Below are 16,184 nucleotides of genomic sequence, written 5' to 3' on the forward strand. Positions count from 1 at the left end.
AGTGATATTGTTAGTATTGTTATTCTGAGGCTGTTATGCGAGTAATATGTAAAAGCAAATTAGTCATTAGCAAATTAGATCATATTCTACTTCTAACAAACTCTTGAGAACCAGGAATTTCAGCCTGAGAGAAAAGAGATACACATTTACCAGAGAGACTAAAATCCTGTAGTCCTGTGGAAACATCAGTATAAACTTAAATTTCATCTTTTGTATATGTGCGCATGTGTGTGTTGTATGTAATATCTGGGGTTTACTTCAAAATAATATGGGAGAAGGAAAGTAAATTGGGGTGTAGATGGAAAAAAGACTGGTTATGAGTTGATAATTATTTAATCAGGATGTTGAGTATATGAAGGTTTCTATACTATTCTGTAATTTTGGATATATTTGGAATTAGTTCACCTTTTTAAGTGAAAACTAATAAATTAATTAAAATGCAGTGTGATGCAATGAGGGAAACTCTATAAACAGGATGATGGGAAACCTACCTGCATTCTAGTCCCCCATTTACAATATACAAACAAGATGCAAGGTCAAAAGCAAGTCATTTAACTTCTCAAAGTTTTTTTTTGACTCATTTGCAGAGGTGGGATAAAAGGTATCAGCCTCAAAGTAGGGAAACTAAACCAAATTGTCCATGGAGTTGATTTGAAGCTCTCAGGACGATTATTTGATAAACATCTCCAAACTTATCACAGCTTTCATGATTGAAATTAGATCACAACAGCACAAACTGGAATTTAATAAGCCATTATCCATTGGATTCAGTATTAGTTCATATTATTCAGACCCACAATTGGTAAAACTCATACCCTTAGCTAAAAAATACAGTTAATAAATAGCCAACTATTGTAATTTAATCATAAAATTAGGTTTCCATTGATATGTGCAATTACAACCAATTTTGTCTCAAAAATCTTTACTTAAATCAGTATTGAAAAAAGTCAACAAGATCTGAGACATCTTCATTCTAACTTTAGGGTAGTTTAATAATTACAACCAAATCCAAATACAATAGAAAATACAAGAAAAATTGCAAAGTATTCTTTCAGAATGGCATTTTCAGGATCAACTTTACAAACATCCTTCTTAAAAAGTGAATTCTATAAAATTAATATTAAAACTATTTTTTCAAATCAGACCTAATCCACCCATATAACATAGTAAAGAGCTCATCTTTCAAATCTCTCAATTATGTATTTCTGCATCTGCTTGGACGGATTTACAGAGTATGCTTTAAGTTGTAAAACTTTTTCTCACTTAGTACCTTATACTTACAAAATAACCAGAAAAATTTGTACTCTTCCAGCCAACTAAAAAATTTAAAAAAAACAAACTCATTTTAGGATTTGCCCTTACTCATATACACACTCATTCAGCAAGCACACACACATGTGCGAACACACACATTTTAGTTGTACTAAACTTAATGTGAAATTTTAGATTAGAGTCTCATTTATTGGCAATTCTGGGAAAGGGTTTTAGCTTAATCCCCAGTTAATGAAACCCTTGCTAGTGAATTTCCTTTGTCAACACTGCATTTAATGTATAGTGCTCCATACCTGCTGGATCATCAAAACCTGCAAAGTGATTAGGCTCAATTGGAATGTGAAAGTTGGAAGGAAGGATTTTTGTAATATTTTATAAAAAGATTATGCTCATAAGTTACATGGGCTGGCTCTATTTAAAAAACCATTTTTCAGCTCCTTTATTTTTCTATTAAAATTAGTGAATAGTTATGCTTCAAACAACAAAGCATTTCTTACAAATCAATCCTGATTGATAGATAATTCCTTGGGAGAAAGAAATCAGGTCAGATACTGGCTCGGAAAAATCTGGCCACTGTTCTTTCTTTTGCTTTGTCAAGAATGGACACATATGTGGAAATGACTCCCAGAAAATTACAGCAAATGCCTACCCAGAAGATTTGGGGAAATGTACTTATGATAATCAAACATTTAGGTTAAAGAAAGCTATCAGGGCTTCACTGGTGGCGCAGTGGTTGAGAATCTGCCTGCCAATGCAGGGGACACGGGTTCGAGCCCTGGTCTGGGAAGATCCCACATGCCGCGGAGCAACTAGGCCCGTGAGCCACAACTACTGAGCCTGCGCGTCTGGAGCCTGTGCTCCGCAACAAGAGAGGCCGCGATAATGAGAGGCCCGCGCACCGCAATGAAGAGTGGTCCCCGCTTGCCACAGCTAGAGAGAGCCCTCGCACAGAAATGAAGAACCAACACAGCCAAAAAAATAAAAAATACAATCAATAAAAATTTAAAAAAAAAAAAAGAAAGCTATCAGTGATTCATACACTATTTTTATATTACCCATTTTCAAAAATATGGGCTACAAGAACATTCCGTAAATACAAAATGCACATCACATTTTTTTTGAAGGATAGGAGGCACTTCCAGATTTGGCGTTGTCATCCAATAAAGTACCCTAGGTGGCTAAAGGAGAATTCCCACTAACAGTGGTAACAATCACAAGGCAGAAACAGGCATTACAGAGATCACCAAAGGCAACACTTGGCTGTTAGTGTGAAAAATCTATGATGAAGTTAAAGTTTAATTTTATTGAATAGTATAAAATACAGTTCTTTGATAATAAAGTATAATGAAAATTCTACCCTGACCCCTTCATATTTGGTGTTTCTTCAAGGAAATGAATCCATAATTTCTACACAGTATCACCTTAAACCAATAAATATATTCCTATTCAGAATAAAGAAAGGGCCTAGCTATGAAACCCAAAACTGACAGCAAAACAGTAAAATAACATCTATATCTAAAGTTTGTCTGCTAAAAAGACCTCTCTTCTTATGTTTCTATGAATGGTTTCCTTATTTAAAAGTTGTAAATAATACATAGTTCAGCCAAGTGCTTTTCAGAAATTCTTGAGTCTTATTAGTTTGATGGTTACCATTTTTATTGGAAGAAAAACTAGGCAACTGAATGATTATGACTTTAATCCAAAACACTCTACAATTTCAGAGATATAATTACTTTGAGTGAGCTTCTTCAAAGCTTGGCTACATACACACAAAATCTAAAAAGCACACAAGGAACAAAAAAATCCAGATGGAGGCCTAACCCCCAGGTGTAAAAGAAAAATGTCTGCCAGCTCTTCAGAGGGATTGGCTTAACCTCTTATGCAATGGTGTGAGGTTTGATAACCCTATTCTGTCCTTTTAGGAATAAAACCAAACATTTGTCTCCATGACCTCTGGTCCTGAATTTATCAGCCTATTACTTCAGCTTGTGAAAAGGTAATATTCTTATTTCCTCTAGCAATACTACTTATTAACAAAAAAAAATTTTTTTTTCCTAGGGAATTCCCTGGCAGTCCAGTGGTCAGGACTCCGCACCCTCACTGTCGAGGGCCCAGGTTCAATCCCTGGTAACTAAAATCCCACAAGCCACGTGGCCAATAAATAAATAAATAAATAAAGTGCACAAGTCAATGGTTTAAAAAAAATTTTCTAGATTCTTTGTTCTACATGAAGGGATGTCATGATAAATATGACTTTTGACTTATTACAAAATACCAAGAGAAAAAGAGGTACACGTACATATGTTCACATACATATATTTATAGCACCTTATATTACAATGAGGATATTAGCTTTTAAAGAAAACCATTCATCAAAAGAGAAAGTTGCAGGAAGGGGAAAGGAGCATACAGCCCTTTCTCCTGATACATGTGTTTAAATAGTCTGTCATCACCTTATTCTGTCTGAAGGCAGAATGGTCTGTGACATGTCAGGAGACTTTGCCCAATGTGACTAGAATATCATTTCCTTTCAGGCAGCTGTTTAAATATGGGATCAGAACTCTTTCTCCTCCTTGAATTGGGGAAGAGGGACTGTGGTACACTCATTCGTTAAAAGAACATTTTGGAATATATAACAATGCACTAATTTAAATCTTTGCAATCGGTGCTGTAATACTAAGAGCCCCCAAAGAGCCTTGAGCTTTTGTGGAAGTAAAATCTCTATAAATAGTAATGAGGTCAATTCTCTCATATCTTGAAGGGCGTGAGTGAAGGTTTATAGAATGAATGGAGCAAAGGCAGCCTAGGCCTGGATGTAGTGGTTTTCAAGTGTTTACAACACTTCTGCTCCAGTGACAGAGCAAAGCTGAAACTTACAGTCTCTTTAAAACATGAGACTCAAGCTCATTATTACCATAGTGGGTATTCTCTCCACTCTTTTACTGCTCCCTGAAACCATTCCTTCAGTTTATAGGTAAGTGTGCAATATTTTAAAAAGAAAGGCAAAAAATCACAAATAAACCAATTAAAGCAGCAATTTAAACAGGTAGCAGAAACTCCCTTTGGATCCATGTATGTACTCATAGAAGAAAAGTCAAGAAATTAGGAATTTTTAAAAATCATTCATTAATGATTGGGGACCTGAAGGAATAAATGAAGGAATGGGGTTCACAAATTTGGTTCTATGATTTCAAACAACAAAAGTACAAATTCAAATATAGTAAACTATAAGATTAAGTATCCATAAGATTAAAACATAGCATCTATTTGGGAAAAACATTCCTTATAGTGAGGCTAGAGAAAAAAGTTTCCCACAGATTCTCACAAGTAAGACCCTACATAATGTCACAAACAGCATCCTTAATGTTGAAACAGCAACAAATTTAATAGAGGTATCTTTTTAATAATCAAAGCTAATGGCCTCATCTAAAGTACAATTTCATAAGCACAGTGAGGGTGGATTTGGGCAGAAGAGAGAGGTAATAAAAAATATTGTACAGAATTGTGGCCCTCTGTGGCTTAATCTTGGTTAGAATTTAGAACATCTATGACTGGGTAAACAACATGTATTTCAAGCAATATTCCATACATATTCACCTAAGCTTTTGGGGCTATTGAGTGATGTTAATATAGAGATGAACATTCTTATAAGTACCAAGAGTTATCAAGTAAGAGAAATATATAACTTTAATAAAAGATAATTCTAAAGGATTACTAGAATCTCAATAAAAATATCAATGTGGTATTCTTTATACAATGGAGGAAGAAATGAAAAAGATCCTAACACTTATTTAAGAAACAAAACTTATGTAATAACTTTTTAAAGCCAATGGAAAATGAGAACACTGATGATTAGAGTCATCATATATTAAAATCCATTACAAATCTACAATTGTTAAATTCATATGGATCTGGTACAAGATCAATGGAGCAGAGAAATTATCTGAAACAGATTCTAGTTAATATGCATATGAACTTAATAAATGCTGACTAAGATCTTGGAAATAAGATTTTAGAAATAAGTGAGAAGTTCAAGAAATATTTACAAATTTTGCTGGGAGAAAATAAGCTATTTAGAAAGAAAATAATCTGAGATATTCAGCAGTCACTGTAACCCAAATAAGTTCCAATCGGATATGAAAATTTGTTGTTAAAAAAAAGAATTAATAAACTAGTAGAATATATAGGTGAAAACTGTTTAATCTCTTTTTAGGAAAAGACTTTCTTAAACAAATTTTTTTAAAGTATTTAATAAACTAAAGAGACATATGATAGAAACAATATATGAAATTTGATTGGATTTTGGATAAAAAATAAAAGAATATAAAAGGTTTATTTGGGAGATAAGAGGGAAAATTCAAATATGAACTGGACATTAGATATTACAGAATTGTTAATTGTCTTAATTGTACTAATAGTATTCTAGTTATGCTGAAAAATATCCTTATTCTTAAGAGATATACAATGGAGAACTTAGCAGCCAAGTGTCTGAAGCTTACTTTCAAATAGTTCAACAATAATAAGTAAATCTCTTTCATTGTGTGTGTATACACATACACACACACACAAATATATACTCACACACATACATATGTATGTATGTGTCATATATATGAGAGAGAAAGAGTGGGGGAGAAAAATCGACAAAACACTGTCAGCTAGTGAATCTAACTGAAGAGTATACAGGGCTCAGTGGATTATTCTTTCGTTTTTTTCTGTAAGTTTGAATTTTTTTAAATAAAAAGTCAGAAGGAAAATTTTCTAGTAAGAACAATAGATTTAATGAACTAAAAATGTAAAGCATCTGTATGTAAAACAACATGATACTTCTAAATTATATGACAAATGGTTATACACTTAAAAAATAGAAGGTTCATTAAAGTTGTTACGGAAAACATTAGGACCTCAAAAGAAAAAATGAGCAAAAGATACAAACAGATGCTCCTCAGAAGAAATCCAAGTGACTAAATATGAAAAAAAAAAAGTCAACCTTGCTAGTTGTCAAAGAAAACAGAATACTATTTTTCCCTATAAAAGTAGCAGAGGGTTGTTTTGTTTTTTTATTTGTTTTGTTTCTAATGATTATACTTTATACTACAAGGGTACAAGGAAAGACATCTTTTCATTGTTGATGAATTTGTAAAATGGAACAGAGAGTCTGGAAAGAAATTCGGAAATGGTTTCAGAAGCATGAAAAAAGTGTATAAACTTTGATCAAGCAATTCTTTTCTGGCAATTTTCCTTATGGTAATAACAAAGATTGGGAAATAGTATGCTAAAAAATTGTCACATATGGCAGTTCTAATAAAGTAAAATAGAAAACAACCTCAATGTCCACTGTTAGGGTAAAGGTAAACAAAACTTTTTACTACAGGGCACATCCATTTGGCAGAATATTATGACACTATTAAAGATGTTTATGAAGCATTTAATGACACAGAAGCATCATATAATAAAATAGTAAGTGGAAAAAACAGGGTACCAAGGCACATAAGCAGTCTGAAAAAAATTCATAAAAAATATTGAAAAAAATACTGAAGTACGATAAAATATGAACAATTGGTGCCTATAAGTAGTGTGATTATCTCTGGCTTTTTTCTATTTTTTATACTATTCCATATGCCCCAAACTTTTCTCTATAGCCACATATGTGGTGAGATATGAGTAAAGTTCATTTAGAAATCTTTGAAAAGAGACTTTCCAGAGTACTCAGGTAACCAAAAACACACTGGAGTCCAGTCAATATTAATTTGGTACTGTGAGTGTGTATATATATGTTTACATAAAATGAAATAAAAGCAAATTATTTGAGATAGATCATATACCCCAGAGATATAACTTTTTGAAAACTTTTCCAGCAAGCTCTTTCTTCCTGTGTTTTAATAAGGATCTAAATATTTCCCAGAGTTTTTTGTTTGCTAGTTTGTTCTGTTTCATGTTCTCTTTAATATCAGATAAAAGGAGTTGAAAGTTAAGTGAGTGGGTGTCACTGAGGTGTTGGGAGAAGGAAATTGTGGTGTTAAAACCTCAAATGGGGGCTTCCCTGGTGGCGCAGTGGTTGAGAATCTGCCTGCTAATGCAGGGGACACGGGTTCGAGCCCTGGTCTGGGAAGATCCCACATGCCGCGGAGCGGCTGGGCCCGTGAGCCACAACTGCTGAGCCTGCGCGTCTGGAGCCTGTGCCCCGCAACGGGAGGGGCCGCGATGGTGAAAGGCCCGCGCAACGCGATGAAGAGCGGTCCCCGCACCGCGATGAAGAGTGGCCCCCACTTGCCGTAACTGGAGAAAGCCCTCGCACGAACCGAAGACCCAACACAGCCAAAAAAATAAATAAATAAATAAATAAAATAAATAAATAAAGTAGCTATAAGAGATCCATGGATCCAAATTTGAGAAAGCTTGCTCTCTTTAAAAAAAAAAAAAAAAAAACCTCAAATGAAGGACTCTGAACACTGCCCCCCCACCCCCGCCACTGTATCACTCCATACTTGTAAATTAGACACTTCTCTGAGTAAATTAACCTTTTCAGGTCATAGATAATCAAGTCAATTTTCTTGACAATAGAAATGTTTTACATCAAGTATCAGTATACTGGGAAAAACACACAGATGATCAATTTAAATTTTTCATATATTTAATTTTAATCTCCAATAAAGTTTAGACATGAACTGGAAAAGCTAATCATTTTGTTTGCACATTGACACTCTTTTAAACACTCTACCCATAGTTCCCTCAGAACCCACTGAATGAGCAGCAAGAAATGTAACGCAAACCTGAGCCATGGCTGATTGGACCAGAGGGGACACCTAATCCAAGCAAGGTCTCTGAGATTCTCTTTTCTGGGAATTTGCTGTTAAAACACAGAGAGATTGAACTGATTTTCTGAGGGCACTCTACCTGTCAAGTTGCTAGATTAGTGGCTAAGACTACCAACTGAAGACTTGGTGTGATAAAAAGCCAAACAATAGAGCCAATCTATGGGGAAAACCAAGAAAATGAATTAGAAACACAAAGCAACATAAAGAACACAAGTGGTGCAGAGAAGAGGCAGTTGATTAAGGAGCTATGGTTTCTGAGGGCTTTCTAGTTCTCTGTTCCAAAACCTCATTCACACCTTAGTGACACATCTCATCTTTGGTTTCACGAGATATGTCTGTTATCTTATTAAAACTCTCCCTTTATTTAAACAAACTTTAGATGTTATTTTGTTGCTTGAAACCAAAGCATCCCTGGGTAAATAAGTACTTGTCCTTTCTAAATTACATTAAAATATGGATAAAGCTTGTACTTTCTATCCACATTTAATAGATCAGGAACTGAGTCAAATAATTTAACATCATATGTTTACTTACTGTAGCTCTGTGACTAGAGTTCAGATATTTCAATTCCAGTTCCTCTGCTGTTAACTCTTCTGTGTCTAGAGGTAAATATGGCCAACGCTGTGCTGGTAACCGTTGAACACATCAGCAAAGATCTGTCTACAAGGTGTTGTAACTGGATAACTGCTACATCTGGATTCTGCTGTAGTAGCACTATGTGAGGACACCGTGGGTTATCAACTCAGTTAAAAGCATCAGGACCATTAACTTGTAGTTCTACCATCAAATTCATAGAAAAACCAAAGGAAATTGTATTTTGACATTACTGTTAACAAAAATGTACTGCAGCTTCTATTTTAACCACAGCTATAGTTTCAGTGTTGAATGGTTCTTGTCATCAAGGGAAAAGCAAATAAAAATATTTTCTAACTCTACATTTAAAATTCTGATCTATAAACTCAATAAAACATCTTCAGTTCTATCCAATAAAAAACAAACAATTGAAGTCAGCTAGAATCTACTATATGCCCTTAAATCTCCAAGTGTTCTGTATAACTAAAGATATGTAGTTAATTTGCTAATAGCTATCCTATAGATATCATTTATTGAGTGCCTACACTGTGCCATGGACTGGTCTATGTATTTTACACACATTATTCATTCATTTGACAAGTATTTATTTTATTGAATACTGGATACACACTGTTCACATGTCATAGTTACTGAGAATATAACAGTGAATAAAGCAATGTCCCTGCTCTCAAAGAATTTTTTAGACTTCATTTAATCATCACAATTAACCTGCAGTTGTTACCATTTTTTTAGACCCAATGAGGTTAAATAATTCACCCAGGGTCACACAACAGATGAGGGGTAGCTTAGGCTTCTTAAAATCTCAGGCTTTTTCCATTTGACTACATGTTCTCATTAAATCATTGACTATGGAGAGAGAACCATATTTACAGCCAGGCGAACACTGTTGAGAAGCTGATAATAACTGATAATCCATGCCAGGACCGTCTCACATATACTAGTTCCTTGATGCATTTACTACAAATGTAGATTACTTCCCATAAAGTAATGTTCTCATTGAAACCAATATTTCCTAAATTACTTAAACAACCTTTGAAATTTATCATTGGATTATCACTGGATTGGAATCTAAAATACTCTACAGTCAATATGAACAAAATTCCAGATGTTCAATATAAGATGAATGCAAGTAATTTTATTAAACCAAATTAGGTTGAATTTATTTTTAATTTGATCCATTCATATATATGAATGGATCAAATTATACATATAATGTGCCAGAACAAGTTCTAGGTGCTGGGATACAGCAATGGAAAAAAATCCCTACTCTGATGGCATTTACATAAAATATATATTTTGTTATATGGCAGCAAGTGCAGTAAAGAAAAATAAAGCATGGAAGAGGGCTGGGAGTATAAAGGGCTAGGACTTACAATTTTAAATAAGCAGGTCAAGGAAAGCTTCATTGAAAAGGTGAAATTTGAACAAACTATTAAAGAAATTGAGAGAGTGAGCCACAAGGAGATCCAAGCAAAGGACACAAGTTCAATATCCCCGACATGTGTGTATCAAAGCTATCAGGGTGTCAGGATTAGAGAAGTAGCAGGCACCAGATGATACAGGACTCATAGGCATCATGAGGAGATCAGCTTTTACTCTGAGTGATGTGGGAAGTCATTGGAGAATTTTGAACAAAGAAATGATATTATATGTCTTAACTTCTTGAAAGTATCCCTGGCTGTTGTATGGAGAATGGACCATAGGAAAGGAAAAGAGGGAGACAATTTGGGAGATTTGTAATAATCCAGGTGGGAGATGATGGTATCTTCCATCAAGAGTAGAAGTGGCCAGATTTCTGGATATACTTTGATCATAGAGTCAACAGGATTTGACAACAGATCAGATTTGGGGTTTAAGAGAAAGAAAGACGTCAAGGATGAGACCAAGGATTTTGGTCCAACTAATGGGAAAGATGGAGTTGCCATTTACTATGGGAGGAGCATGCTTGAAAGATCAAGAGTTCAGTGTGGGGCATGGAGAAAGCATTTTTCACAGGAGTGATCACGTGCATCAAATGCTACTGAGAGGCTGAATGACATAAAGACTGAGAATTTACTATTGGATTCAACAATGTAGAGGTCATTGGGGACCTAAACAGAACTGTTTTGGTGGAGTAAAACGATAAGAGTGAAAGGCTGATTAGTGTGGATTCAAGAGGCATGGGGAAAGAGGAATCAAAGGCAACAAGTCAACTCTTTTGAGAAATTATTCTATAAGCAGAGAAAATGGGCAAAACCTGAAAGAGAAAGTGGGGCTGAGGAAGATTTTCTTCGTAACAGGTTAAGATTGAAGAAAGAACATGTTTGTCTGTTGATAGGAATGACTCATTAGAAAGCAAAGAATTGATGAAGTTTGTTCTTACAAAAAAAGAGGGCAATATAGTGAAGAAGGTGGTCTTAGAAGAGTGGAAAGTTCATCCACATCCGTATATATGCTTTTATGATTATAATCTCTCAATATATTACATGATTTTTATAATTATTCCTACACTGCTCTTACTGAAATTTAGAAGTTTATTTGCCAAGAAGACTGCCTATTTTCTCACACAATATAAATTGAATTTATCAAGAATAAGTATACTATCTTGCTCAACTTTTTGTCACTATTTTTTGAAATGTATTCAATAATAAATATTTTCATGTTTACACTATGGTTGCATGAAGTAGTAATGTATGCATGAATGTTAAGAGGCATGTTGTGAGTTAAAAAGGACACGGTTTCCCCCTAGAACCTGCCCCCCTTCTCTGCTATATATGGTGTACATTCAAACTCTCTCTAGATTTCTGACCCCCAAAAAAGTTTTGGAATTATTTTAGAAGGCTTTATATATATTTAGTATGACAATGAGTTACCTCTTTTGATATCATACCTTAGTGAAAACAAACTTGATAATTACAAAGGTCACAGATTATTTTTGTTTTGAATTTTTTAACAAGAACCTTCCAAATTTAAAAAAATAATAAACATTTATGTTGAAAACTCAAGAATTCTATTTGGGGCTTTGTAAATATGCATAATAATCTTAAATTATTTTAATTAGAAAAAAAATCTTACAGCTTTAGAAAGCAAAGACTCCAGGATCATACACTGTAGCTCTCAAAGGTATATAATTGTCAATTAATCATTTATCTATTCACTCAACACCTTATCCTCATGTACAATTTTATGAAATTGATATTCAAGTGAAATTCAACATATTATATTTTGACAATAACATGCATACATCAATTATTCTCTGTAAAACAGAAAATGTTGTTCTAACATTTATTGAACATCTAATGTGAAGACGTAAGTACTATCATTTACTCTCGTTGTATAGAAGAAGTTAGATAAACTGCCCAGGTCACATAGATAGAAGTTCTGGGATTCAAATCAAGCCTGTGTGATTCCAGAAGCCAGATGTAAACCATTACCTCACACTGTTATCTGTACCATGGTACCCCTTACACATCTACTAAATCAAGATACAATTCCGAGACACTTCACCTACCTAGAAAAAAACGTATCCACAAGAGAACTACAGTTAAAAATCTATTCTTTCCAAGAGACCTTCAAGATGGCAGAGGAGTAAGACGTGGAGATCACCTTCCTCCCCACAAATACATGAAAAATACATCTACACGTGGAACAACTCCTACAGAACACCTACTGAACGTTGTTAGAAGACCTCAGACTTCCCAAAAGGCAAGAAAATCCCCACGTACATGGGTAGGGCAAAAGAAAAAAGAAAAAACAGAGACAAAAGAATACAGACGGGACCTGCACCTCTGGGAGGGAGCTGTGAAGGACGAAAAGTTTCGACCTTGCTATTCAAAGTATGGTCTAGCAGGAACCAGCCATATCAGAATCACCTAGGAGACTGTTAGGAAGGCAGAACCTCTGGCCACATCATCGACCTACTAAATCTCAAGGTGATTCTTGGGAAGCACTGCACCTGTGTCCTAATGCTGATTTGGTTATTTCCTTAGCATGTAACTAACTCTAGGCAAGTGCTTTCATCTCTAAACCTAAATTGCTCATCTCTAAAGTGGAAAGGATTTCCACCATGCTAATTCAGGGGGTTGTTAAAAGGATCATATGCAATGAACTATGTGAAAGCACTTTGAAAGGTATAAAGCACCACTAGAAATCTCCCCTAAAACAGGCGTCTGTGTTCAAGGAAAATCCAAGGGGCCAGGGCTGGTGCCTGGAATGTCTTGGCCACGTCCCTCACAGCTGCCTCCACTATCCCTGTATATAAACAAAGCCTCAGAGAAACATCTCACTTGGTAAAATAAATACTCAGGTTTATGAAAGTGTCATGAAGCTGAGTTACCCCAGGAGATTCATAGGGTGATGCCTGACCCAGCTGCTCTCCAAATCAAGCCAAGGAATTTGCCCTCGTGTCAGTGCACCTGCCACCGCTCTGTGACGTTCCTGGTTACTCCCTTTCTATTTTTCTCATCTCTTATCATCGGAGGACTATGGGATGACTGAGGAAACAAGGCAAGGCAGGAGCTGGGATTTTCTGAGGAGTAGCATGTCAGGTAAAAAGTTGACAGGCTCAGGGCACTCTCCAACCATGAAAGTAAGCTGTCACGCAGCAGATCTTTCAGTCCCCTGAGAACTGTCACTTGGAACTTTCTAGTTCAGCAAGTGTCCTTTAACAAAAGTTTTAAAATTATTAAAAATGAATATTTCATTGTTAAAAATTGTTTTCCACAAGACCCTGTTCCTGGAGGTGTTTAAGAAAAAGAATTCTGAGCTCAGGTAAACTGGGGATGCTGATCACCACCCCACCTCCTGGAGGAGGGGCACAAAAAGAATCCGATTTAAATTTGCTGAATCAGCATTTTCCAAACTTACTTGACAGCAGAACACTTCCTTGCAGTATTGCCTATTAATACACTGCAGTTTAAACAGTAGTTCCACTAAGAACGTATCTTGAAAATCACTGTCTTTTTTTGGTTATAATATTTAATGTAATCTTAATAGCATAGCGCTACTTTTGTGGAAATGAAATATTCTAGCCTGGAAACTTCTTGACTACAGGAGCTGCTGTTGTTTACTCTCCAGCACTTAGCAGAGTACAAGGCATTTAGCCAATTCTCAGTGAATGTTTGTTCAATTTTAAAAATCAAAATAGAACACTTTTTTTTTTTTTTTTGCATGAGAAAAGATATTCTCTATACCAAAAGGATATGACGAGTATTTATGTGTGTTTGTTTGTTTGTTTTTTGAGGAACAAGAGCCCAGTTTTTTTACTTGATCAGTTCTTGCGTTTGATGTACTCCTCGATGACATCCTTGGCCTGAGCCTCTTTGCCATAGTCCTTGACCACCACACAGCTGCAGCCCACCACTTTACAGGGTTTTCCCTGTCTACCCATTCCCTAATTTCTTGTCATCAACCTTAATCAGGTTGATCTGGTGCTCAGCACAAAGGGCCTCCACCAGCTTGACCTACACAGGCTCATCACAGTTGGAAGCACACAGAGATGGGCTTGGCGCTTGCCTAAGGCTTTGGCGGCTTCGCGAATTCCACGTGCTAGGCCATCGTGGATGAAAGCGGGCCTCAGCACCTCTTCCAGAGCAGTATTAACGTCCATTACACCTCCAGCAGCAATGCCTTCCTCGGCCATGGCGGTGGGTTATAGGTGGAGCTGAATCTTGAGTGCACCCGCGCCTCCGCGGCCACAGGGAAAGAGCTATGATGAGTTTTTTAATTGGTTTTATGTGATGGATATGTACATTCAAATAACTTATTTGGGCTGATTATTTGCTACTGTAAGTAACAAATAAGGAAAGGCCATCCTAAAAAGGAATTTATACATAAGAATACTGTCAACCATCATAGTTTTTCAACATTTATAACATATCATGGTTCAATATTTCTAATGAACCAGAAGTTACTTTTTTTAAAAAGGCAGGAGCTAGTGTCATTCTCTATAAAATAGTGTGGAAGGTGAATTGTAAGCCTGACAGTCTACGGGGACTTGGAATCACCATTCAAAGTTTATAGTCCTTAGTTATCAAACTGCTGGTAAAGTATAAAAATACATCCAGGGCGTCTTGATTGTTCTAAATCACCGCTGGTGGTTCAGCATCACATCCCAGACCTCTGCACTGTGTCCCGAGAGAGGCATTTTGAGTCTGCAAAACTATCAGAAAAAAAAAAAAAAAAAACAGGAAGGGAGGGCTGAGTGGGGAGGAGAAATGAGCATTCTAAACTGAAAACAGAAACATGGATGCTGACGCTAACAGAGTTTCCTCAAGGAGAGAACCCTAGGTAAGCATGCATAACTTTGAAGTGACCCACAAACCTCTCCCCTTAAAGAACCTTCTCCATCTTAGCCAGATTGTATTTCCCATAACGGGAAATACAAGCCCTTTGGGTTCTGCTCAAGTGAATGATTTGCCGCAGTCACAAGACCAAGTGACTAAATATTTCTAGCAAGCCCATGTATTTATTGAATCTTGCTTTTAGAGATTTTTTTCAAACCTTGGCCTTAGAAGGATGAGAGAAATACAACCTGGGAGCAAAAATCTGGTCTTCCTGAGCTCAAAAAAGGATTTGACATAAATTGCTCTATTAACAAAATGCCCTTTGTTACAGTCCGAAGGAAAAAAAAGAGGTCATCCTGTGCAAAAGCATTTTCTAAAGGTTGTCCCAAGGACCCTACTGGTTTCTCGTTAAATCTCAAAAACTGCCTGAGATTATAACCCCTCTCCCATTTGTTTAACCTTCTATAATATTATTTTCAAATGTCTCTTCGATGCTACTAACAATTGAACAATATTATTTTTAGTCTCAAATTTCAAATTTAGCATTTCTTTAGTATTTTTATATGTTACATCAGATTTTATACACTATTTAGGTAAGCATTTGTATGAATACAAACACACACACATATTTACACAAAACCTTTCAAAAAATGGTGATGAGAACTGGTTTCAGATTTTTAGGTATACCTATTATCACTGTAGTATTCATACAAGACAAATAAAATGGAGAGAAAAAATCCAAAGGAGGCTCAATAAAATATGCATTAAGAACATAGCAGATATTTAACCTCTTGAAACCTCAGTTTCTTCAGCGGTAAAATGGAGATAATATTGATAACCTACAATCATAAAGTGTTATAAGGATAAAAAGAGGGTATATTTAAAACAATTAGCCTTTATAAATATTAGCTAATATTACTGTTGTTGCTGTTGTTGTTTTTTATTACCATTATTATTTTAAACTTCTTAAAATTAAAATTATTTTTAGGGAATCCCTATAGATTGTTATTCAATAGAAATTTACCAATGCTAAACATGGAGAGGCAAAAGAATACGGTTAATGTTACAACCTAAATTAGAACTAGGAACAAGGTTTTCTATCTGAGTTCTGAGCCTATTCTGAGTTCCATGCTGATCTCTTTTTAGAATTTAACCAACACTGACAAGTCAGCACTTTTGAAAGGTGAATATAAGGGAATCCACCAAAACGTAGGTTACACAAGTTTCCTGGTGACCA

At 35.5% G+C, this 16,184-nt stretch overlaps 1 protein-coding gene across 1 annotated transcript; it reads right to left on the minus strand.

Annotated features, from left to right (window-relative positions):
• Positions 1 to 13,932: 13,932 nt before the first annotated feature.
• Positions 13,933 to 14,304, minus strand: LOC132376063 (small ribosomal subunit protein eS12-like). Its single transcript, XM_059941610.1, has 2 exons — positions 14,130 to 14,304; positions 13,933 to 14,024 (listed from the first exon to the last, which is right to left on the minus strand). The coding sequence occupies exons 1-2, from the start codon at positions 14,302 to 14,304 to the stop codon at positions 13,933 to 13,935; spliced, it is 267 nt and encodes an 88-aa protein (XP_059797593.1).
• Positions 14,305 to 16,184: the final 1,880 nt, after the last annotated feature.

The sequence above is a fragment of the Balaenoptera ricei genome, chromosome 12, assembly GCF_028023285.1.
Source record: "Balaenoptera ricei isolate mBalRic1 chromosome 12, mBalRic1.hap2, whole genome shotgun sequence".
Taxonomy (NCBI): Eukaryota; Metazoa; Chordata; class Mammalia; order Artiodactyla; family Balaenopteridae; genus Balaenoptera; species Balaenoptera ricei.

Excerpts from the sequence above, each read along its gene's own strand:
- LOC132376063 (XM_059941610.1), bottom strand. The coding sequence starts at position 14,304 with ATGGCCGAGGAAGGCATTGCTGCTGGAGGTGTAATGGACGTTAATACT. Across the intron at positions 14,025-14,129 it reads TCCAACTGTGATGAGCCTGT|TGGTGGGCTGCAGCTGTGTG; the intron begins GTAGGTCAAGCT and ends AACCCTGTAAAG.